Genomic DNA, 26,247 nt, shown 5'->3' on the forward strand with positions numbered 1-26,247 from the left:
ATACATAATCAACATCGCCTGCCTTAAAATAGTATCTCTTTTTCTTCACCTGCAGATACAAAAAACTGAACATATAGTTCAGATTCATTGTGTGTGTGTGTGTGTGTGTGTGTGTGTGTGTTGGAAAGTACTAGGGACTGAACCCAGGGGTACTCTACACTGAGTTATATCCATAGTCATTTTTGAGATAAGATTTTGATAAGTTGCCTAGTCTGACCTTGAAATTGTGATCCTTCTGACCCAGCCTTTGGAGTCGCTGGGATTATAGGCATGTACCACCTCACCTGAATACACCTTTTAGATTCAAACCATGAAAAATTTTTTGACTTTAATATATATTATTTTAACATAATGCACCTCTAATATTGTTTTCAGAAAAATAGAGAATGCAGATTCTTAAACAGAAGATCTTTAAACATACCTTTTTACCATTTTCTAAAAATTATGCTAATTTTTAAAATGAATTATCTCTTGCTTACCTCTACTTTTGAAGTTCTTCAAATATGTGATCACCGAGGTAGTGACATGTCTTGCTATCAAATGAATTTCATTTGGACCCAGTTCATGATCAGCAAAAGCAATGACTTCAAATTCTTTCAGAGTTATTATTTTATCTATCTTTGGGTTTTTGTTTTTCCATTTCTGCAATAAGGAAAAATCTTCCTTGTAGGCATCAGGGTTTCTGCTGTTTTCTTCAGGCATACAGCTATTTTTTTTGTCCCACATTCTAAACAAGTTTTCCGTATTCTTTTGTTGTCCAGATATTTCAGATAGAGGGCTTTGTTTTGATATGAAAAATGGCTTTATTGTTTCCTTGCTTTCATTGGTGTGTGGTTGATTTGGAAAGCCATAGCTTGACAGTACAGTATTGACAATATTTTCTGCAGCTAAGCATATTTTAAGTGGAGAAACAGTTGTCTGAATTTGGTTTGGCTCACCAACTGGTTTTAGGGTCTCATAATGAAATACTCTTGGATTTTCACTTTTTCCCATCTCCATAAATGACATGACTTGCTTTAATGATGCTTCTGTGGAGTCGTTTGCTTTCTGAGACAGTTTTTGTAAGACACTGCCTTCAGGAAGGGAGCTATTTCTTTTCATGTCTTCATCAAAACGGCCAAAGTTAGGTTTCCTTGGGCTGTGATATTGTACTTTACTTCTAGAACATGATGGCATAGTTTCTGAATGAAGTTCCTCTGACTCTGATCTTTTAATTGTGTCTTCTACAGAGGACCTGACATATGAGGGTAAATTTGATGAAACCCTGTACTTTGTATTCATATCTTCCTCTGAATAAAACACCGAGTCAGGTACACTACTTTGCGGAGGATTATTCCTCAAACTATTTTCTTTTAACTTTGATGAGGGTGTTTTTACATTAGTTGCTAATTCAACCTGATTAACAATGTAAGTATTTTCAGTTCTTTGGAACAAACTTTCCTTTGGAAGGTTTTTGATCAAAGACTCTTTGAAATGAGCACACTGATCCATTAGTGTGCCAATGATCTCACTTGCTACAATGTTCTCTTTCAATGTGGGAATTGAAGGTGGATCCATTTGGCTTATTTCTTTGTCTAGCTTGTTCTTGATTGTGCCAAGCATGTCACTGACAATATTAATAGCATATGTAAGTAATTCTGAATGAAATGAATGAACCTGTAGCAGGGTGTTCTGTATGTTTTCCTTAGAAATAGTAATTGGCTTGGATTCATCAGAATTTTTTTTCAGTGGTTGTAATTTTGGCAATATCTTTTTACTTAATAGTCTCTGTTGGACTTGGAAAAGGTTTTCTATAGGCATTTTCACTATTTCAGAAAACTCATATTTGGAGATATGTTTAAACTGCAAGTCTACAAACGACTCTAACATATTTATAACCCTTTCTACAATCTCTCGAATAATCTGGTTGCTAGAGCCCATAGAAATTGAATCCTTTGTTTTCATGTTACAGACTGGTAAACTGTTGAGGATATGCTTTGTTGGAAAACCATGATTGCTTTTACTAGAGATGTGTTCTTTCCTATTTGTTAGATTTTTTTTACTATCTGAAGTGGGCATCTGAGATAAGAAGCACAGCTGTAATTTCTCAAAGAGTATTTCAACAATTTCCCTTCCAAACATATTAATTTGTGCTTTGGTATCCTCAGCTCTAGTAGAACCTTCTTTAAAGTGATTATAGAACCTGCTTTCACAATCCTCAAGAGGTGGCAAATTTAAAAGTGAAAGAGAATATTCTAAATCTTTTGCTTTTATTGAAATTTCAGTCAAAACATTTTCAGCAGTCGTCAGTAGGTTAATTTTTTCATTTTCCATGTCATTTGATTCACTTTGCCATTTGTCAAACATTTTTTTAAATATACCTTCCTTTGGAAAAATCTGTTCTAGCTGTGAAGAAACATTCTCTAAGTAAAAGCATGCTTGCTCTTTGGCAGAAGACCCAGCACATAAATCATGCTGTGAAGGTTTGAGATCATCCAGATATGAGAGTTTGATTGGATAAGACAAATTGTAGTTATTTGTAGCATATAATTCTCGCAAAATTGTATTAACTAGTTTACTTGCTTCCATGATTTGATCAGATGGTGAAACTTCTGTATTTACCATTGCTCTAGTTTCCATCTCTCTATCAAATTTTTTCACAACTGATTCCAGAATATTACTTGTTATATCTTTGGCATACATTTTTAGTTCTGAAGTGGGCAATTTTGATTCCAGTAAGTTTTTGGCATCTCCTGTTGATAGGATGTGTGGCAGTCCAGTGAAAGTCTTGGACCAACTATCTATTGAAGTCTTCTCTCCAGTACTTAACTTGATCTTGCTTTTGGCTTTAGCAACAGTAGATCCTAGGTATGGTTTTGTTTTAAATTTAGGCAAAGAGGTAATTTTTGATCTTCCTTTTAAATTTGCTTTAAGACCTTGCCTAGGGCTGCTCTTAGGGCTAACTTTAGAATTACTTAGTCTAACAGGTGGTAATTCATCAGAACAATCTTTAGGGGAAAAACTCTCTTCTAAATGGAGTGAGATGAATTGTGTGATCATACTAAGAACCATTTGGACTAAATCTTTTCCTGTATATAATGGTGAATATTGCAAAGAAGTGTTTTCTAACACAGAAATATTTTGACTCTTTGCAGAAGAACACACCTGTAGCATTCCATATCTACAGGCATTATTTCTTTTCCGTGCTTGTCTAGTTTCTCTAAAGCTTGGTAGTTTCATTGGTAAAGTATCATTATTGTCACATATCTCTACTTCTCCCCTTTTGTTTTTGTATAATGATGTCATAACAATATGGTACATTTTCTCCAAAACACTTTCAACTATATCATTTGCAGCACTGTTAATATGTGACTGAAAAATTTTTTTGTGTGTTATACCTGATGTTTTAATTTTATAATTAGACATAAAGGTGGGGATTTCATTATATGGAGGCAAACATCCTAGGACTTCCATTATTCTTTGATCCAAGTTATTCAAAAGATCTTCTACTGCACTGAGTAATTCAGTTTTCTCTTTTTGTTTTGATTCTCCATTTCTCATAAATATTTTTTCCAAAGCATTTTTCTGGCTTTCCTTCTCCAATGTCGTTTGGTTTTGCTCTACTGGGCAATTTGTAAACAGAGATATTGTAGTGCTTTTTTCTTTTTCTTTGTGTTCCAGCAATATTTCATTTGCTATAGTTAATTGTGAAAAGTTATGATTCTCTTTTGAGGAAAAACTAATTTCCTTTACAGAACTTTTATTATATAAAATCTTTAAAGTACTGTCGACAATTTCATTCACAAAGACATTTTTCTGGAATAAAATGTTATTTGGAAATGGATGCATTTTTTTGATTTCTAAGTCTAAGTCATTCTTAATAAGCTTCAAAATGGTGCTAGCAATAATATCAGCATATCCCTTAAGACTAGCTTCTGATAAATGAATCGTGGATCCAAGTTTTTCTCTGTAACTGGCAAAAGTGTGCTCTGTAAGTTCTTCGCTGAGAATGGTTTTAGTTGTTGATATTTTCAAGACATTCACATCAGATTCCACTTGGCTTGATTCACAAAAAATGCTATCATCTTGTTTACAATTTTCCAATTCTGGGCTGACAAATGACTTTGCTTTAGGCTGTAAAGCAAGAGTAATTAATGAATCTATTCTTTCTGTGGCAAAAGATAGTAACCGATTGAAAATAGTTTTAGTGATGGAATTAGCATTTTCCTCACAAGGGTCAGGAATAGATTTCTTGGTGTCTTCTTTCCCCTCTACAGCTATCTCATTATCATCAGCATAAGCTGATTTCTTTTTTTTTAAATATGGAAAACACTCTGTCTTTTCTTCACTTTTTGAAACCACAAGAAGGGACTGATGACCCTCTTCTTTTGGAAATGTATCACAAAAGGTCAATTGTGCAAGAGTGGAATCCTTTGCATTTATGCCAAGCATTACAACAGAATTGAGATTATGAAGAACAATATCCACTGTATCCTTACAGAACAAAATGACGTCTGACTTAGGAACTGAAAATTCAGGAATATTCTTGTTTGTATCCTCAATGAAAATTTCAGAATTTGGTTTCAAATATTTACCTGTTATGCTACTTTTCAGAGAGGGAGTGACAATGGAGAGATTGTTCTGAAACAGAGTTTTTTCATAAATATCACACAAGATACCTTCTATGGTATCTTGTATTTGAAACTGAAGTGTTTTTCGATATTCAGGCTTATTGAACAACTTTTCAATAATACCTTCTTGCTGATCTGAATTAATCTCTTTGTCAGAACTGTGTTTGTCACATTTACTTTTGCATGATACAATATCTAGCACTGTGCTAACAACTTGACTTGCAATACTTTCAGAAACCACAATTTTTTGAGTCAAGAAAGGACCCTCCCTTTCTTTATCTAACTCATGTTTGATTCCTTGTAGTATTTTTGTAGCCACTTCTTTTGCATAAATATTTAATTTTGACAAAGATGGTTGGCACCAGGAGTTGGACTGTCCTGACTTAATATGATCCACTGCGCAACAGGAATATTGTTCATCAGATTGTGAGTCTTTGGCTGATAATGCTTTGCTCAATGTACTTTCATCATGTGGATAGGGTAAAGTAACTGGCACTGTGAAGTTGACTTGGGGGTAAAAGAGTGATTTTACCTTGGATGTAGTAAAAATTTCTAAGTTGGTTAATATTGTCTGTACAATATCTTCAATTACATTTACTTTGTTTTGTTTTTCAACAGTCAATCTGGACTGTAGAGAACATGGATTTCCATCCAACACAGCAACAGAGGAGTTTTGACCATACGTGTGTTCATGAAAAGAAACATTTGCTGAAAAGGTGACAGTTTTGCAACTATTTTCACTTACATTTTTTTCTGTCATGGCAGCTGAATAAAGTTTATGGAATACAATTCTAACCACATCATCTGCTACTACTGTTACATCTGTGTCAGAAACTAATGGACCAATTACCTTATTCATAAATTGAACAGATGTTTCAGTAGTTGACTCATGAACATTGTGAGGCATGTCACTGAAATGAATCTGAGAGGGAGAAAGCACATTTAATTCATTGATTAAATCACTTTGAAAAATTTCATTCAAGATATTTTTTATAATTGGAACAATTGGAGATTTATGTGGTTCTCTGAGTTTTACTTCAATTTTGTTCAGTGTTCTTTCTAGAATCCATTGTTTAGAAGAATATGTTTTAGCTTCCTCTCTCAGTGATGTTCTCTCTCCACTTAATTCTTTCTCTGCAGGTGCCTCATCTTCTATGAATGACTCTGTGTCAGCTCCTCCAGGAAGAAAATTTCCATAAGTTGGCTGGTATCGATAAGTTTCAATGCCTCTGTCTTCAGATTCAGTTTCACTGAATGTATCTGTGGATACTGAATCTAAAATTAAATCAACTATATTTGTAAACATTTGTGTTTCAGGTGATGGGTTTTTTATACTTGTCAAATCTGACATGTTCATATTTAATTCAGTTTGAATTGTTTTCAAAAGAGCACTTGATACCTTCTTTGCTTGTGTATATAAAGTAGACCGCAATGGTTCTTCACAGATATCTGTGAATGCACTGGTACTTTCACATTCCCAGTCCAGCCCCCTGTCTTTTTGACTGTAATCATTATTAACACCTAGAGTATCTAAATTCCCATTGGCAAACCCTTCCAAATTAGCAAAAACCATATTAAGAATATCTGAAGCTGTAGTTTTCAAAGCATTTGGATGTGTTACTTTTGAGTTCTCTATTTTGGAAGACACAGGAACAACATTTTTGGCCTTGCTTTTAGTCAGATCTTTATTATTTTTCTGCATCATTTTGGAAATTATGTCAGAGATTATACTGGTGCATTTGGCCATTTCCTCAATAATTGAAGCGAACGATAAGTTGTCAATGTCAGGAGATTCTGATGAAGCTTTAAAACTAGCTAAATTGGTATCCATATCAACACCACATAGTTTTGCAATGATATATTCCAAAATAGTTTTGGAAATGAACTGAACATCAGATACCAGTTCGGTGGCCATTTGCTGCTTCTTATTTGATTTCTTTCTGTTTTGCTGACTACAGGATGGTTGAGAGTTAGGATAGACACATGCTAGTTGGTTTAACATTTCCTGTAGTGTTTCCCCAATACTATCTAATACTTGTAATTTGTTATTCTCTTTGAGGTCTTTTCCGTTCTTGATACTATGGAAAGCACAAGGAGTAGCCAAAGATTTGAGAAAAGATTTTTTATCCTGTCTAAATGACAAAGTGTTTTGTTTGTCAAAGTGGTCAGATCCATAGGAAGTTGAAGATGTTGACTTATCTGAAAGGAGAAAAGTATTCCTTTGATCTTCATTTCTACCTGATACCATATCACAAATACAAGTTAATAATGGACTGGTCATAATGTCATCATTGAGATCTGTGACTAGATATTGTAATTTCTTATCATTATCAGAAACAAATCCTTTCCTTGTAGGGGGTTTAGTATAGTCTATCTCTGTAAGATGTAAGTTTTTCTTACTGAATTCTACTTCATTCTGGATAGCATGTAAAACAATGTTTACTATTTTAGTTGTATAAGTACTAAGTTGAGATTGTAATAAAGATTGTTTGGGAAGTGAAGGTTTGACTCTCTTTTGCAATTTTGGACAAATCAATAGCTTCAGTTTTTTAAAAACTGTATCAATGATCGTATTACTAATGTCATCTATATTCTTAAGTGTACCTTCTTCAGATCTTGACCAGTAAGGCTTTTTAGAATCTACGTCAAGGGATGATAAATATTTCATTTTCTTTTCACTGTCAAACCACATTTTCAATGGTTTTTTATTTGGTGCTTTATTGACTATTTGGGGACTGTCAGATTTATCTAGAAAAGTTTGACAAACTGATGATGAAATGATACTTTCAGTAATATCGGGAATGCAGCTTGATGCCTTATGAAGTATATTTAACACAGAATCTGCTATTTCTTTAGCCACTGCAGTAATTTCTGACACAGAAAACATCTTGTGTATCCATTCTTGACGTGACAGTCCTTGAGATTCTTCTGTAACAAGAGCTGAAGATTCGTTGCCAGTTTTGCTGCTGAGGTAATCAGAAGAAGCAGAAAATACATCCTTGAACATTTCTGTTAAAATACATTTAACTATGTTTTCTGAAGTCTTTTGAATTTGATGCTTTTGATCTTTGGTGAAAATGGAAATGTCTTTATTCAGGCATGGTTTTTCCTTTAAAATGTCTTCATTACTAAAAGATGGCAGCTCTGTCTTTAATTCCCAATCATGAAGTGCAACTTTGCTTGGAGCAGCAGACTTTGTAGGTGGTCTCCTGATTTTTTTGCTTTGAAAATCAGTGTTTGCTTTTGTAAACCGATGATTAGAAATCGGGTCTTGTGGTTTTCCTTTTTCTTCTTTGAAGGATGAATCAAGCACACTTTTCACAATGTGGTCAATCTCTTCATTATCATCTTCAGAATAAAGGACCATGCCTGGGACATTAATAGGTGGAAATGGTTTTCTAGGCATAGGTCCATTAGATAAGCTAGTGCCAGTTAGTCTATACTTTTCTTCAGTGTCAGAAATATTTCTCACTCTAGGTTGTCTTCTTTTTTGTACACCTGTTTTTACTGGTTTCTGGCGGAGCTGTGTAAAGATATCATCAAGTAGTTGAAGGAATACTATTGTTTCTTCAGATGCAACAAGTCTCTCATTATTAAGTTCAGTTTGTACATAACCTAGTATAGTACCAATTGCTTCTTTTACATAACCAATCAAATTTGACTGTGAAAAAATACCTGATATTAAATTTTGTATTTCTTCTTTGAAACTTAAATTAGTTTTATCAGGATCAGGAGTGGATTTCTCTCTGCCATCACTTTGAGGTACTGTGTGTGTTCGGTCTGTCTTATTTTGCTTTTGATGTTTGGTTTTGTCTTCAAGAGGAAGTTCAGTTTTCTTATAAGATGCAAGAGTCTTCAGCTTTTCTAAAATGGCATGTACCATATCCTCTGCAATATCACACATAGGTTCCAAAGGACACGGCGGTAATGACTCTTCTGAAAGTTTTCCATTTGATGATGTGAAACACTCGTCACTGGCTGTTAAATTTGGTTTAAGGTCGACTGACAAATCTTCTTGTGAAAATACCTCAACACATTTTTTCTCAACTGCAATTTCTAGTTTCTCAAGCATGTTTTCCACAATCTCTGAAGCTACAGAGCAGATATCAACATTGGAAAACAAGTCTTCTTTGTCAGACTCACACTGATCAACAAAAACTTCAGCGGTTACAGAAGAAAGAGAAGGAATGGCCTGGGTTAAGTCAGACATTAGTTCTTGAAAAATGCTTTCTAAAATCAGTTCAGTTTCTCCTTTCAAGTGACATTTAAAGTTAACAAAAACATTCTTTAAATTCTTTATCTCATCCACGGCTTTTGCTTTTTGATCAGAAAACAATGGATTCACATTCACTAAGCCATCTGTTTCTGTGGTAGCATCCTTAGATTTTTTTCTGCCTGTTTCCAATGGTGCTAAAAGATGACTATCTGATTTAGAACTTCCAAGCTTAGGGTATGAATACATCAAGCTGGCTTTGTTATATTTGAGTTCAGAGGCTATAGACTGTCCTTTCTGGTGAAATGCTTTCCCCACAACTCTTCTTTCCACATGAGAAGAAGGAGGTTCTAAGGGTGTGTTTGTTCTTTTTACTGATGTGTGAACTGCAAATGTACAAGGCTCTGCCTGATATGTTTTAGTTGTTGCAGATGTGTAGCTTCCATATGTAAACTCTTCACTGCATGTGCTACAGAAACTTGAACTATCTGAAGAAAGGACAGAGTCCTCAGACACTGGATAGGTATTATTTTGCAACCTTTCTTCATACTTTGTGATGGCTGGATATAATATGCTAGTCACTGTAGCTACAACCCAGGTCATTATGTTCTGAATTATACTATTCAGTTCTTCAGAAGTTACCTGTAAAATAAATAAGAAGGGATAAAAAAGAAAATCATGTAATAATTTATCCTCAGGGAACAGAGAAGAACATTTAATTTTTTTTATATCAAACAATGCATGGCTAGAATACCAGCATGGTTTGTGAAAAACACATAGTAGAAAATTTATTTAGAATTTTAGATTAATTTTGGTTAGTCTATTATCTACAACAGAGTAATATTTTGTGCATAATATTTATTTGTCTTCCTACAGAAATTTTTAAAAATTTATTTTCCCTAGTTTTCATTACTAAGATAAATGACTGTTTAAAAATAAACCATGAAATTGCTACCTAGGCATGTATCATGCAACTATTTTGTAACAAGAAATGTGTTCATAACCCTGTAAAATTCTTTAAGGTACATCAAATTATTTCCAATAAACTAGTTTTCAAACAGATGTTGTCCAAATATTTGTGTGCCTTCAGAGGCATCTATCTGCCTCACTGGGGTATAAGGATGGAAAATACTCCATCTTTATCCCCATTCCCTGCTGCTGCAAGGGTCAATCTGTGGTCTGTATATATGAAATAAGCTTACTGTTAACAACTATTTGATAGGCTACAATAAAAGCTAATACTTCATAGAGACTGAATGTCTTTGAACCCCACAAGAATATCAGTGCAAACTGCCTTAAATAGGAAAGCTGAAAACAGATGATCAAGTGAAGGAATAAATTCATTTAGAAAGAACATAAAAAGATAAGCTCAACTATATCTCTAAGATCCAGAAGGGATGAGAAAGTGTAGGAAATTTGGAATATTCCTCAACTTGAATCAGCACTGAAAGTTCAGAAACCAGATTTAAATGACCACAGTGTCAATGTTGCTCTCATAGAATTAGACTGAACTGCAGTAGAAACAAATGTACCTACAGGATTCAGTTAAACCTCTACTTATTTACTGAACATATATTTTCTTCTAAAAGTCATCTTTCTTATAATAAAATGTAGTCTTTATAAAATTATTACCAATCTGAAAACATACAGGTTGTAAACACAATAGATGGCAGCAAAGCTGGAAGTCTGTTTTTTAAAGCATAACAATAAATGATAATATGATTCTTGTAATAGGGTTATCTACACCCATAATGTTGCCTAAGTTAGTCCCAAATTATTCATGCTTCAGGAAAATCATCAAAGAAAAAGTAACACTATGTAGTACCCTTTCTCCTGATCAATTTGTGAGTTTTCAGGGTGCATCCTAGGAAAGCTCATTTTATTAAATTTTCATTCCCCCAAGCTCTTAAAATCCCACCGCCCGGCATCTCTCCATCTATCTGTCTATTTTTTATACTAATTTTATAGACAGTACTGGTGATCTGAAAAACACATTTTGGGATGACAGTATATATTATACAATACTTGTCTTACATAAAAATAAAACCTAAAGTTTAACAGAGAAGATAATCATTCAAAATCAACAACACATTTAAAATATAAACTAAAATATTCAATATATACTACCTTTTATAACCCAAGATAATGAACAACAGACCTACATTATTACTCTTAGGCTAAGTATGGGAGAGTTTTCAGCCTCAATATATGAAAGAAGGGACATTCCTAAAGTTTTGGATTATAGTAAAATAAGTCAAATAGAATCCTGTTTTTCAATTTTTTTCTATGAAATATAAATTTGAAAATATTCCCTTGAACCAAAGCTCCTGTATTTGGCTGCATATTCTATGAATTGAGCAGGTATCCATGTGAAGTATGTGCTTACTCCCCATCAGCTTCATCTTTCTTGACTGGTCTATCTAGACCCAAAGCTGGGTCTTAAGAAAAAACAAATGAACAAAAACTCTCTTATCTTTGCTCATTCCAACTTTCAGCTCAGAGGTGACCGGGTTCTTTCCCATGACGACTCCTGGAGACAGATACTGGCATCCAGGCTCACCTGCTTTTGAGCTCAACCGCAACATATGCAAAACATGATGATTAATGGCTTCCCATGAGAGATGGGCTTGTGGGATTCCATGCTACTTCCATGAAGGCTAGGTTCCTTTGTACTCCCCATTTTATATTCATGGACTCCCTCTTGAAGATACACCATCATTTTTTTTATAACAACTGTGGACCACAACAGAATCTGAGAATTAATTGAGATAAATTTCAAAGAGGATAAAGAGCAAACATGGAAGATGAGCAATCAATCTACATGATTCCTGGTTATTGGATTCACAAAGTTTTTTTCCTATTATGACACATAAGAAGATATAATTAATATGCTGCTTTTTCAGTGACCCTTATGATACATACTTTTTGTTGCAAGCAATTTTGTAGAAGGTTCTGTTGTCTGTAAAGCCAAGAAAGGTTGATCACTTTTAAGATAAAGAATTTATAAAAATCTTTCCAAACTATCTAATGATTTAACTGGTCTCTCCCTGACAGTTTCACTGCAAAATTTTAAAAAATGAATAAAACTATTTTTTTTCCAACTCTCTAAATTCCCCTCCTCTTTAGATATTGGCCTCTGGATTCAGGAATGTGTCTTATTACTCAGGGGTGTACAGTTATAGCTGTTTTATAAACAATATACCTGTCTGCTTGTTTGCTTCTGACATACCTTAACTATGCATATGATTCTCTGGGGAAGGACACAGAATTGGGAGGGAGATGTTATGGTTTGAATATGTGGTATCTTCAAAAAGCTCATTTTAGAAAATGTAGCAATATTAAAAGGTGAAATGATTACATCATGAGAGCTGTAATATAATCAATGGATTAATCCATTTGATGGATTAATAATATGAAGGGACTCTTCTCAAGCTGAGAAAAATAAGCACCACTAAAATAGATAGTCACCAAGAATTGAGCAACGAAAAGACCCTGGGGTTTAAAAAACCATATTTTGGAAGTTTCGACAGGCCACATCATTAGAGATCATTATTGTGGAGTACACTGTAAATATATTTTATGAAGGAAATAACTGATTAATTAATATTGTGTAGTAAATTATATGAATAAAATGATAGGAAGTCAATAATCTCAAAGGGTATAGGAATGCCAAGAGTAGAAAAAAATTCATATCCTGAGAAATTTCCTGGGGCAGGGAATGGGGACTGTGCCTACAAGCCCCTGAATGTAACAGCCATAAGGATAAGAGGATAGGAAAGAGGACAAACAGTATTTAGTTTGTTTGCAATTTAAGGTTAGTTCTGAAAGTTTGAAAAAATGAAGCTTCACTAATTCCAAGTAGATCTACAAGAAGGGAGTTTTTCATGCAATAATGTACTTATGAAGAGCACTATTATGCAGTGATTAAAATATTAATTTATAGTTTACACATAAATTTTTTAGACACTTACGTGTTTGAGAAAACAGGAGAAGAAAAAATACCCGTGGCTGTAGCTCTACCCTGAGGTCCTATATATTAGGAAAACAAAATTATAATTTATATCTCATTCTTAGCAACTTTATAAATGGTAAATACATCCTCTAATAGATTGATATTCTTGGTTGTCACTGCCTTGTTTATAAGCTTTTAGGGATTCTCCATAGTAAAATCCAAAGTCCTTGGCAAGGCATAAAATACACTGTAAGTCTGACATTCTTATCTATCCCTCCAGTGTATATAGCTAGTTTTTCATATGTTTTGTGTGGCAGAGATACAGAATATACCACAATCTCCTAAAGAAATATTTTCTATGCCTCTGAACCATTGATTTTGCCATTTCCTGTTTAGTACTCTGTGTCCTCTCCTAACTTGCTGTCTTATTAACCTTGTGTTAACTCCTATTGAAAGTTATAAAGCACTGATAATAGTTAAACAAAACACAGTTAAATGAAAAGATCTCATGTTAATGGGTTGAAAGATTTATACTTTTAAAATGTCCCTATTACCGAAAGTGATAAACAAATTCACTGCATCCATATCAAATTCCCAATGTCATTCTTTACAGAAATAGGAAAACATAATCCTGGCATCACAAGGGACCCCCAAGAAGCTAAAGCAACCCTGAGTAAGAAGAAAGCTGAAGGCATTACACTACCTATTTCAAAATACATTAAAAAACAGTAGTGATGCAAACAGTATGGCACATGAATAAAAAAGCCAAAAGCTCTTTTTTAAAAAATTTTTTTATACTATAAAAGAATATAGAAGCAAAAATAAATGAATCCATACATGTAAGGTCAATTGATCTTTGAAAAAGTTACTCAGGACACAATGGGGACCAGATAGTCTCTTCAATAAATATTGCTAGAAAAATGGTATATTAACATAAAAAATAATTAAATCTGAGCCTTATTTCACTTCATATGCCAAAAAACTCCAAAACAAAAAAACAAAAAGACCACAAAATGATAAGACTCTGACACAGAGCCTCCCCGTGAAGGACATTGCTACAGCAGCTAGGCATTCTGTGTCTTTGCACAGAAGTTTTCCCAGTAGCCAGGCATTCTGTGTCTTTGCACAGAAGTTTTCCCAGTAGCCAGGCATTCTGTGTCTTTGCACAGACACTTCCTAGCCACCAAGCATGCAACGGTCATGAAGCTATCAGAGACCTCAATCTCAAACACAGAACCCCTATAAGTTGTGGTGAAGAAACCCCTGATTAACAGATGCCCATAATGAGGAACATCAGCTCAGGAAAGCTTCTGGCTTGGCTGAAGACAGAGCCAGCCTAAGTGAGAGACTGAATTCTGCAACAGGGAAGGCCAAAGTGAAGGACTGCCCAAGAAATTTCAAGTTTATATCCTACCAACACGTGCCATGAATGCTCAACATGGCATTACAGGATATATATTTGTCCAACTGGGTTTTAGTTTTCTTTTGGTCCCATCCCTTCTTTCTATTTCTCCTTTTTGAAATGGGAATATTTACTCTGTAACACTGAATACTGGATATATGTAAATTGCTTTTAATCTTTATAGGGGCTCATGAGCAAGTGCTTATATTTTCTATTGTCCCTACCACGTTCTCTCTTTGCTCCGTGTCTGCCATGACCTGAGGAAGTTTCTTCTGCCACACCCTCTCACTGTGATGTTCTGCTTAACATTGGACCCAGAGTAATAGAGTTGCCCAGTCATGGACTAAACCTGTGAACTGTGAGTCCAATATAAACTTTTCCTCCTTTATATTGTTCTTGTCAGTTATTTTGTTCATAATAATGACATCTGACTAACACACATGATCTCACCTATATGTAGAATATAAAATGTCAAACTCATAAAACAATAAAATTCAAAGGATTCTATATATTTTGGTACAAAGGGACTTCTTATTTCTTACTGGTCATAAAAATCAAAGGCTTTAGAACCTAAATACTGAATAAAATAAAGTAATCAAACAACCAACCAACCAAACAAACAAACAAAAAACTCAGAATAGAATGGTCATTATTAGGGCATGGGCAATGGGGGTGGGCAGAATATTTTGGGAAAGTACAGTGAATTGGTACAAGTTTTATTTATACAATATTGGTTAAGTATTGGAGATCCAATATATAAGACATCTATAGGTAAACAAAATTTTGTTGTATACTTAAAAATTGTCAAGAGAGTAGATCTTAAGTTTTCTAATCACACACACAAAACGGCAACTATGTGATCTTCGATGTGATAGTTAAAAATATTGTAAACTTGAAATTTGCTAAAACAGTAGATCTTAAGTGTTCCAACCACACATAAAAGTGCAATCATGTGAGGTGAAGGATATGTTAACTCGCTTGATGGTGGTTTTTTATAATGCATACAAATATAAAATTATTAAGCTGTAGTCCTTATATATAAATTTAATTGTAAACTATACCTCAAAGTTTGTGGAGAGGAGTTACAAAGAGAAAATGATATATATAAGAATATAAGCACAAATTTCAACAATAGTTTTCAATTTTAATTGTTAACATTAGTACTAACTCAATAAAAATAAAAGATAAGAATATGTAAAATTCTTTGTTATTATTAAAATTCTTTTCATTATTCATTCAAGCCTCTTCTGTGCAGGCTTCTCTGAGGACCCTAGATAGACCTAGGCATTGTCTTCTTACATGTTCTGACATTTGTATACACCTACTTTTATATGGTTATTATAATACTGAGTTGTGATTTTTGCCATTACTATCTTCCCAGAACTATACACTCTGATAGCTCAGGGCAAGATTCAGGAATATTTTCCCTATATGTTCAGTGCCAGACTTAGCATGTAGCAAGAGAACAGTAATGTTAGTAGACAGAGTAAGTAAATAAATTGCATGATTTACTCAATAATTGTTGCTGATAGTTACCTGATTCAGAGATATAGCTTGATTTCTTCTTGGTTGGTCTTCCACTCCAATCAGTATTTATCTCCTTCTACATAAACAAAAAAATTATAGATTCTTAAAAACTTTTTCTAGAATTTGAACATTGTCTATTATTTCTATATTTAAATTATGCATACATTTTAAATTTTTATATTAAGAATTTAATTTTTTTTAAACTTATCTTAAATATTAATTTATAAGAAATGTGCAACTTTTACTATGTTTCTATAATATTTATTATTGTAAAAGGGTACCCACAAGACCATCCATATATTAATAATTTTCTAAGAGTTTGAGACTCAGTCTATAGTTGTAACTCACATCTAGGATTTATTATAATAAAAAATACACATTAGAAAAAGTAAGGGCTAGGTATAGAGAAATCCACACACAATCTTCCTTATTTTATCTGTTTCTCCTTTGTAAGAAGATAAATGTGAGTGTATTCTTTTTATAACAATAAAAAACATAATAATATTATTACAATGTTCCTACCCAAGGAAATACATTAAAAATTTATCACCTGTTGATTTTATTAAAGGACGTCCTATAGATACCCTATACAAGATCATATTGTTTTCACTTTCCAGGTACAGTGAACCACTCTTCTTAGTAATGAAAGTAAAGCTTCCCCAGTCATCTTCCTAAACACCAGTCAAAGGCCAATCATATAAGAAGGCTCCTTTAAAGATAGTAGTTCCAAGGCTGCTATGTTATTTTCTGCAGAATAATATTCAGTGATAACCTCCAATTCACTATTTGTGGAATGCAATAATTAACAAGGAAATTAATCCTCTCAAAGGGAAGAAAATGAGTGTTTTTGTTTATTTGTTTGTTTTTTACAAAACAACAGAAAAAAATTAAGTAGAGCTAGAAGGCAAATATAGATTCTCTCAAAACATGGAATTTGGTTCTTTAGACTTTTCTAGGAGCCCAAACAACTCCAGGGAAGCAAATTCCTTGTAATATATTTCTTTTTTATTTTTTTTCCCTTACCCTGTGTAAGAGCTAAAAATAGGCTACAAGAAATACATTTTCTGACAATGGTAGACTGGGAAATATTTTATAATACTTAAAAATATTCATTCTGTTTTTCATAATAAGTTAGGTATCTGTTAACATCTGATATTCATTTGAGATTCATATGGATATCAATTTAATAATATACACATTACCCAAAAAGGAAATGATAAAATTAATACATAGTTTTAAAGGCATTTTTCTTCTTTTTTATAATTAACAACATAACCTTTGAAATATGTTGGACAATATGACCACTGCAAATGTCAGTGTTGCTAAGAAATATATTTTTTGATTCTTAGCATAATTAATATGGCTATCGATATAGTAGAACAGTGAACTATGATCATTATGTAATGTCAAATTATTATTTGTAATGTAACTATACTGTAGAGAAGCATATTATGCTAACTATACATTTTAAGAATTACGTATGATTTTGACTGTCAATAATTTTATAGATAACAATTATCATGAGAGAATAAATAAGTGTGGCAGCTTGTACTTCAGAGACTTTATTTATAAATAATGTCTCCAGTTTATCAAAAAAATTTTCAAATCATTCTAATCCTTATCATAGTTAACCAGTTAACACTATGCTGAAGATGAAACCAAAACTATGGATTTAATTCATCTTATAACAAGTTGACAATCCACAGAAGAAATTTATTTATTTATTTATTTATTTATTTATTTATTTATTTATTGGTACTGGGGATTTAACATTTTGGGGGCTTTTAACCACTAAGCCATATTCCCAGCCCATTTTATTTTTTATTTTGTGACAGGGTCTCAATACATTGCTGACGGTAGCTTGTGATCCTCCTGCCTCAAACTCCCAAGCTGCCACACCCAGTGAGATGATCCATTTCATATGTAAGGCAGTATCCTGAATATGTTTTGCAACTTTCCTACAGCAAGTAATTGTTCACTGGTCGCAATGTTCCATATTAGTACACTAGAAGCCTGATCAAAGAACTGTAATTTGATTACTTTGAAGACTACCGGTACACATTGCAAACTGCCATCGTGTGGCTTACATTTAGACTGAGGGTCCTAGGATTATTACATTTTTATTAAGGTATTATTAATTTCATGGAATAGAGTTATTGCATAAGGTCAGTTAAAGAGTGATATTTCATGTACAAATGATGAACAAAAGACCATATTTCACCTATTCTGTTTTTATTTGGAGAAAAGAAATATTGCATACCTCTTCTTTTTGAATTGGAGTCCCTATAAATGTCTGTGAAGTTTTACGGTAACCTTTTGTGGGTGAAGTTTGAGCTGAAACAACTGAACCTCGAGCTGATATGTTTATACCTCCTAGAGAAAGAAGAGATTCCTTTAAACATAAGAAGATAATATTGCTGGGAAAAGGGCAAATACTATTTTACAACATTCTCCCTGCTGCACATTTTCTCTGTTGAACTGTCAGAATAGCAGGAATTACCACAATCAAGAATTTATTTGAGTTAAGGAAGTATCTCCAAGAACAACTTGTCTGTTTTGATGCTTACTGTTACCATCATCTTTTTTGCTGCTGTGATCAAAAGGCCTGACTAGAACAATTAGCAGAGGAAAAGTATATTTTGGAGCTCATGATTTCAGAGATATTAGTCCATACATGGCCAGCTCCATTGCTCTCGGCCTAAGGTAAGGCATGACATCATGGTAGGAGAGTGTGGTGGGGGAAAGCAGGTCACAACATAGTACCAGGAAGCAGAGACAGAGCTCTGCTCAATAAAAATAAAATATATACTCCATAGGAGCCTATTCCAGCCACACCGTACCTACCTAATTACTGGCCAGTTAATCCTTATCTGTGGACTAATGAAATGATTAGCTTAAGGCTCTCAAAACTCACCTATACACTTTCACCTATACACTTTCTTGCATTGTCTTACACCTGAAGTTTTGGCAGATATCTCATATCTAAACTGTAACGCTGGTTAAAATTTTCAATGGCTCATCATTTCCTTCAAAGGCAAATTTGAAGTTCTTAACTTCTAACTCTAGCTCATTTAATAGTCCAGCTTATTATTAAGAAACTATCCATAGCTCACTGATGAAATTAACAGTTTTCATTTCAGTCAGTTGGTAATGAAAACAACATGTGACTCACACAGGAGAATAAATAAAACTGTTTTTTAAGAAGATTGCTTTCACAGTAAAATGTATGGTGGGTTAAAAGATGAAGAAATGATAGGAGGAAAGTTATTTTAATAGTAAAGCATGGAGAAACAAGGACAGAAGTAGTGGGCTAGAGATTGCTAGATGAGAGGATTGTTATTTTCTTCACACTCAAGTCTCAGGAGGTCATAAAGGAAATTCACAGAATATATGTAAAGATCCTAAAGGGTCCAGAATGGTTGACATAGCTAATAATCAGAAAAACTAGTAGGATATTCAAATAAAATCTTTTTTGGAGAACATTTTGGATACACCCCCCACCACCAAATGTAAGGTATGATGTAATCAGATGGTATAGTGGATGTTTTGATTTAAGAATTCCTCTGTACTGCTTATGGTATTTTAATATAATAATATAATTTTGGAGGTAAATTTAACAAGACAGTGAAAATATTACAATATAGTTTTTATAAAAATTTAGAATAGGTTATAATTATGATAGAAAACATAGTAAAATGATAGATTTGTAGAAACTAGTAAATATTTAATACGTCAGGGAAACATTTAGATAAGCCACTAATTTTTCAATGTAGGCATCTATTCCTTTGCTCTATAGAAAATATTAGGAAGTTTCTCATGTCTAATGGAGGTGGTACAGATTGTACATTGAATTAAAAATAAGAATCAAATGGTATTAGAAGAAAAATCAAACGATGTTAAGAACTTAGTGTTTGATGAGCATAAGCAAGATTGACTGAGTTCTCCCATCACCTTGAGGATATTACAGCTGAACTTGAATATCCTTTTGTTGTGATGTTTAGTCCAAAGATACATAAAATTACTGCTAAATCCAAATCTACTGATTGTTCTTGGTAAAATATTTAACCCATTTCTGTATGAACAATATGAAATCAAGCCTTTATTCATCAGAAAATTGCTATTTTATTATATAGATGTGTTTTAATTAATACACATACATATATTAAGTGATGTTACAATTAATAAATGGATTCTATTAAATAAGGCATATATATATATATATATACACATATACACAAGGTATACACACACACACACACACACACACACACGTATGTATAAAGAGGATAGGATAAAGTAAGAATACAGTTATACAGAAGTAGTAACTTTTAGATGTAAAAATAACAAGAAAGGCTCAGATAATTCAGGTTCTGTCCCTGAGTGAAAACAGGAGATTCATGAAAGTGATAAATTTATGTTATGTTAAATTTCAAGTGGTTATTAGCCACTATATGAAGATGTCCTATATTTCCTGTGTATTTAGGACATACATTGGAGTATTTTTTAGCATATTTAGTATGTTAGTATTTAGACTTGTACAAACATAGCAAGTCACAACATTTTCTTTGTAGTTGTAGATGGACAGCATGCCTTTATTTTATTTGTTTATTTTTATGTGTTGCCAAAGATGGAACCCAGTGTCTCACAGATGCTAGGCAAGTGTTCTGCCACTGAGCTACAGCCCCAGTCCAAGTCACAACATTTTTAAGTAAAGTATATATCATAGAAAACTGGGAAACTGGATGTATTGTTTTCAGGAATGAATGGAAGTGGAATATGAGGACAATTGTATTGCAGCCTCCCAAACCATAGTACTTTAGTAACTTACTCTACCTTCTACTACAAACAGCTAACAGCAGAGAGTTTTCTACCACTCATGAATGACAAAGGGAACATTCATCTAACTGTAATTTAAGTAAATGTTCTCATTAAAATATTACATTCACTAATAATTTTTTAGCATCCTTTATTTTTCAAAATAAACATACATTTAATAATTAAGCAAAACAACTTTAAAAACTATATGATAAAACTATAATTATGGGGCTGGGATTGTGGCTCGGTGGTAGAGTGCTTGCCTAGCATGTGCAAGGCCCTGGGTTCGATCCTCGGCACCACATAAAAAATAAAATAAGGATATTGTGTCCAACTACAACTAAAAAATATTAAAAAAACAAACTATAATTATGTATTTAATAACAAAAAAATTATGAATGTTCTCCAATTTCTTACCTCTCTCATCAGTAATACTTGACTTTTTATTCATTATTCCATCTCTCTATTGATACAACATAAATGACAAAAACAAATCCATGAGTAACTGTACTTCTGAAAGAGATTTTCCTTTCTATCAGTCAGCAAAATTAGTCTACATGCTTTCCCCTTTCATCCAAGCAATCTTTCATAAAAGTTGTGTCAGGAAGAATATAATTATCAACCTCTTGGATACCTACCATATGGTCTCAAATTTAGTTTAAAATTGAGCCCAATATATAGAAATGTTCTCTTCCAGTATTCTATATTTCGTTTGAAGGCATGGTGATCCCTTCAATGACTGGATCTAAAAAGTTCAGAGTCATTTGTCTCAGAAAAATCCAACTCTAGCAATTCATACCCTTTCTAACTCAATGTTTATTGAAAACACTGCTTAGAATTACTTAAAATTTATTTTATTACAACATTTTTCTGTATCTGTTGCCTCACTAGACAATGATAGTGTCTTATTTATCTTGGAATCTATGTAACCCAATTTCCTTATTTTTCATGCTTCGGACTTAGCACAGTGTATGATTAACAGTACATGCTCAATAAATACTAGCTAATATCATTATAATTGCTAAGTATTTGTTTGGATCAGTTTCTGCTAAATTGCACAGTACATTGAGAACACAACTAACTCAACACTTTGACAGGGCAAGGGATCAGATCTCATGATTATAACCCAACATTCCTACCTAATCAGTGCCTTATCATAGCTCACAGAAGTAAAAATTAAGAAGATAAATCAATAACTACTGTGTAAAATTTTGAAACTTAATATTTTTACCTTTAGTTCTATACCATTATCCTGCAAATCTTGATGATAAACAATTGAAGTTGACTTTTTTGTAATATTCTTTGAACTACTTAGAGACTGATAAATAACATTTGTTGTCTGTCCTAAAAGTAAACGAAAACGTTAAAAATAAGTTTATTGAAGTATAATTTAGGTACAATAAGTTGTACTTATATAAACTTTATTTTTAATCAACTTTTAAATATATATACATCCCTGAAACCATCACTGCAATAAAGATAACATTTTAAATACCAATAAAAGCTTTCTCATGCCCTACTGTAATCTAGCCATCTCTTTAATACCATCCACCAACATTTGATCTTATGATTTCTGATTTTGTTCTTACTAAAAATTACTTTGCATTTTTTTTGCATTTTCCTAGAATTTTATATGTACATAATGTTCTTCTGTTTGCTTTTTTTGTCATTTTATAATTTGGGGGGCCTGTTTTCTATCATTAAACATAATAGTATTATGTGTTTTAATAGTTCATTCTTTATCGTTGTATGGATATGTCACTATTTTTTATCCACCCATCAGTTGATGAACATTTGGATTGTTTCTGGTTTAGGCCTTTTATAAATAAAACTTTTATGAACTTTCAGATACAAATATTATAGGGATGTATATTTTTTCCATTTCACTTGTGCAAATACCTGGGTCATATGGTAAGTATGTTTAACTTTTAAGAAACCTCCAACTAGTTCCAAACTGACCATCTAATCTTTAAATACACCAATCAGCAGTACATCAAAATGTCAGTTCTTTCATGTCTTGCCAACACTTAGCAGAAAAAAAAAATAGAATCAAAGTAAAATGAAATAGAAAAATAAGTAGAAATAGAAAAATGGGAGAAAATAATGAAAACAATAGCCAAATCTTTAAAGTTCAGGAAAAGGGATATGTTGGATTGATCAGGAATAAAGGACATAAATCAGCACAACAGATTCTACAGATAATTACTAAATTAACAACAAATCTAATGAAAATTGCATAGAAATCAATTTGAAAAGTTATGCAAGAGTCAAATTCCTTGCAGAACTCAAACTACCAAATCTTATTCATGAATAGATAATAGGAAGAATCCTCTATTAAAGAAATTGGATATGTAGTTAAAAACTTTCCATACAAATTAAAATAATTTCATTTCTGAATAGTAACAAAGCTATAAGGAAAAAATTAACTAAATCTGCACAAACTCTTTCAAAGAATTGAAAGAAATTCAAAGAATTTTAAAGATTGAATGAGTCTGAATGATTAACTCATATTTTAAGATTACAGTGATCCAAAATATCATTTACCAGATATTACAATAAAATAAAACCTTAATTTCTCCATGAAGAAAATAAATCAAATCCAACAATATATAATAAAAATAATGCATCATGAATATGATGAATAAATGAAGTTTATCCCAAGAATAAAGCACTAGCTTACATTCAAAACTCAAAGTAAGGGGCTGGCTCAGTGATAGAGCCTTGCCTAGTATGTAAGGGGCCTTGGATTTGGTCCCCAGCACCACACACACACACACCATTTGGGATCCGTCTTACTGAAGAAAGTCAACCTGAAAACAAATAGATCTAACTAGTACTTTATAGTAAACACAGAGGAAAGAACATACAGAATGTATCATATAGATAAGGAATGTACCAGATAAGCAATTCAATTTTATACAAATAAACTGTAAACATAAAAAAGAAGGCAGGAAATGAGAAATGCATGGAAGAGGAACTTATAGATTAAAATATACTAAAAAAATATATCACAATGAACATTGATAAGCTGATTAGTATAGATTCAAACTAATAACAAAATATATTTACAACATTATTGAAAATTTAGATGATAATTGATTATTAGATGATGTAAAGAAATTATTAATTATTAATTTGGGTAATATGTAATGGCATTGTTGGTATGTATTTTTTAAAATAATCCTTATCTTGGAGATTCAAGATGCTGGTCTAGAGAAAACTTGCATTATTTGACCCAGGATTCAGGAAACAGAAATACTGCTTCTCTGTGAAGTAAGTGAAAGAGGGATTTCACTAAAATCCAATACTGAACAGAGTGTCTTAGAGACTCAGAAATTTGGGTATATTAAACAAAGACAAAGAGTCTACATTTTGGAGCCAAGCTGGTTGCAGCACCAGTAATACCAGGGCTGATTCAGCATAGAGGAAGGAAGAACGTAGAGAAACACAATAGACAGATTTAGTTTTGAAAATCTTGAGATCAGAAAAGAAGTCTCCCTTAGCTGATCCGGAGGCTGCACGGTACACTGGTGTATGAAAAGCATCTGTGTTTCCCAATGGCCACAGATTGCTGAAGCTGAAGCCATCGTGAGGCGGCCATACTGCAGCTGCTGCTGAGGGGAGCCAGGAGATCTGAGCAAAGATGGTTATATGGTCCTGGAAAGTGCTTGCTTCATGCCCTAGGCTGTACCTAAGAGAATGAAAGTGAATAATTTACCTACAGGGATTCAAGTTGAAAAAGTGAAGGGAGCCCTTTTTCTGGCAGCTGATAAGACCAGCTTAAGTGGGTCAGGAGTTTGAACAGTAAACACTGTGTGTGTAGACAGCAGAGGGGGTGAAGGATTGGCTCCCCCTACCCACAAGTAGAATCCTAGGGAGAATACAGGGATCCAGAATTCCAGCATAGATTGGCAACTTCCAGGCCCTAGGGGTGTATTACTGATCTAATCTTTCAAGAGCAGTTGCCACCCCACAAAGCCCCTGAGGCCTGATTAGACCCCAGCCAGTGGGAATTTCACTCATAGAACACTGTAGATGCCCCACCCTGAGAGTGCATGGACCTGGTCTGTTCAGACAAAACTCTAGCTGACACAGTACTTCCTATGCCATCCTAACTCATACTAGTGAGAAGGAAAGCTGAGAATTTTTGAACTCAACTGACTACTTGGTGAGCAACACAAAGAAAGGAAGTGTTTAACAACCCTTGACCTTTACTTTCATGCTCATTTTTCAAAATGTATTTATTTTTCCTTGACTTGCCTTTTGGGCATTAGGGTTTTTATGAATATCTTGGTTTTCTTTACTGTTTTTCATTTGTCTGTTTCTCTTATTTCTCTTTCTCTCTTTTATTTTGCTAACAGCTAAATTCAATTGTTCTTTCACCTTTCCTATTTTACTTCTATTTTTTCTCTTTCCTTATAATCACCACACCCTACTTCTCTTCTGCTTTCTCTTTATTTGCTTTTTGAAATTGTAAATTTGTTTTTTACCTTCCTATCATATTTTCTTTATTCTTAATTGCATTCCTACCATCTTTCAGCACTAAGTGATTTATATAACACCTGCCCCCACCATTAATATTGTTGCAATTATTACTACTGTGGATCCCATAGTGGACACTTGTTGTTTGATTTAATATAAGATATAATACATGGATACTTATTGTTTTGCTGATGGTAAATACTGACCTACTATTTCTGGATTTTGTGGAAATTAACACTCTAGATGACATAGTAGTAACCAAGTAACTAGTTTAATACTGTATATTGTTTGTATTATTTGTTGTTATTACCTTTTCCCCTTATCTGTGAAATGCTGGACTTACAGGGACAATTCATGTTTACAGGATAGACACTCAACTCTGTTGCTGAACTCAACCAAAAGACAGTGTACCTTCCTCCACACACAAATTAATGTTATTCAGTCTTCAACTACACTTTAATACAGAGAACAGAAAAGACAAAACCCCAAATTAACAATCAGGCCCCAAGCAGAAACAGCTATAGTAGAAACAGATTGAAATAATAGAAAGACTGTAGACACCACATCTACAAAGGGATTTCAATGCAGATCACTCTAGTATACTTCAGCAACTGAAGACTGTGCCTTAAAAAAAAAAAAAAAAAAAAAAAAGAGGTAGAGGAATTCACTTCAATTGATGCACAAGATCAAGCCCTCTAAAAACAGGAGAAAATAGGCAAACAAAATCCACAATCCCCCAATGGAGGAACCCACTGATGGTGAGGTAGATGAAAACTCAGAAAAAGATTGTAAAAAACTGATTATCAAAATATTCAATGAACTAAAAAAAAAAATCTAAGGGAGGAAAATTACAGGAGATGAAAGATCATTTTAGTAAAGAAATAGAAATACTAAAAAGAAACTAAGCAGAATTCCCATAAATGAAAGACGAGATCAATCAAATTACAAACTCATTTGAAGGTATCAATAACACACTAGATAGTATAGAAAATAGAACCTCGGGCCTTGAAGAAAGAACTTCAGGCATTGAAGACAGGGCTAAATGATCTTGAATACACAGAAAGCAATAAAGGGAAAAATTATAGAACGTGACCAGAATATAGAAGAACTCTGAGATAACTTTAAAAGACCACACCTGAGAATCACGGGAGAGAAGAGGACATGAAGATGCAAACTAAAGATATGAAGAAAATTTCAATGATACAGTTACAGAAAATTTCTTCCATATCAGAAATCAGATAAACAT

The 26,247-nt window shown here is 33.2% G+C and overlaps 1 protein-coding gene across 1 annotated transcript in view; it reads right to left on the reverse strand.

Moving 5' to 3' along the window:
- The window catches only part of Fsip2 (fibrous sheath interacting protein 2), a 73,853-nt gene that overhangs the window by 24,977 nt on the left and 22,629 nt on the right, over positions 1–26,247 (reverse strand). The window contains exons 10-16 of the mRNA XM_076865833.2: positions 21,751–21,863; positions 20,937–20,982; positions 17,965–18,077; positions 15,714–15,780; positions 12,795–12,852; positions 11,746–11,782; positions 480–9,465 (exon numbers count right to left, since the gene is read on the reverse strand). Coding sequence (XP_076721948.2) covers positions 480–9,465; positions 11,746–11,782; positions 12,795–12,852; positions 15,714–15,780; positions 17,965–18,077; positions 20,937–20,982; positions 21,751–21,863 — 9,420 coding nt within the window. The remainder of the gene's footprint in view (positions 1–479; positions 9,466–11,745; positions 11,783–12,794; positions 12,853–15,713; positions 15,781–17,964; positions 18,078–20,936; positions 20,983–21,750; positions 21,864–26,247) is intronic.

The sequence above is a fragment of the Callospermophilus lateralis genome, chromosome 9 (assembly GCF_048772815.1).
Source record: "Callospermophilus lateralis isolate mCalLat2 chromosome 9, mCalLat2.hap1, whole genome shotgun sequence".
Classification (NCBI taxonomy): Eukaryota; Metazoa; Chordata; class Mammalia; order Rodentia; family Sciuridae; genus Callospermophilus; species Callospermophilus lateralis.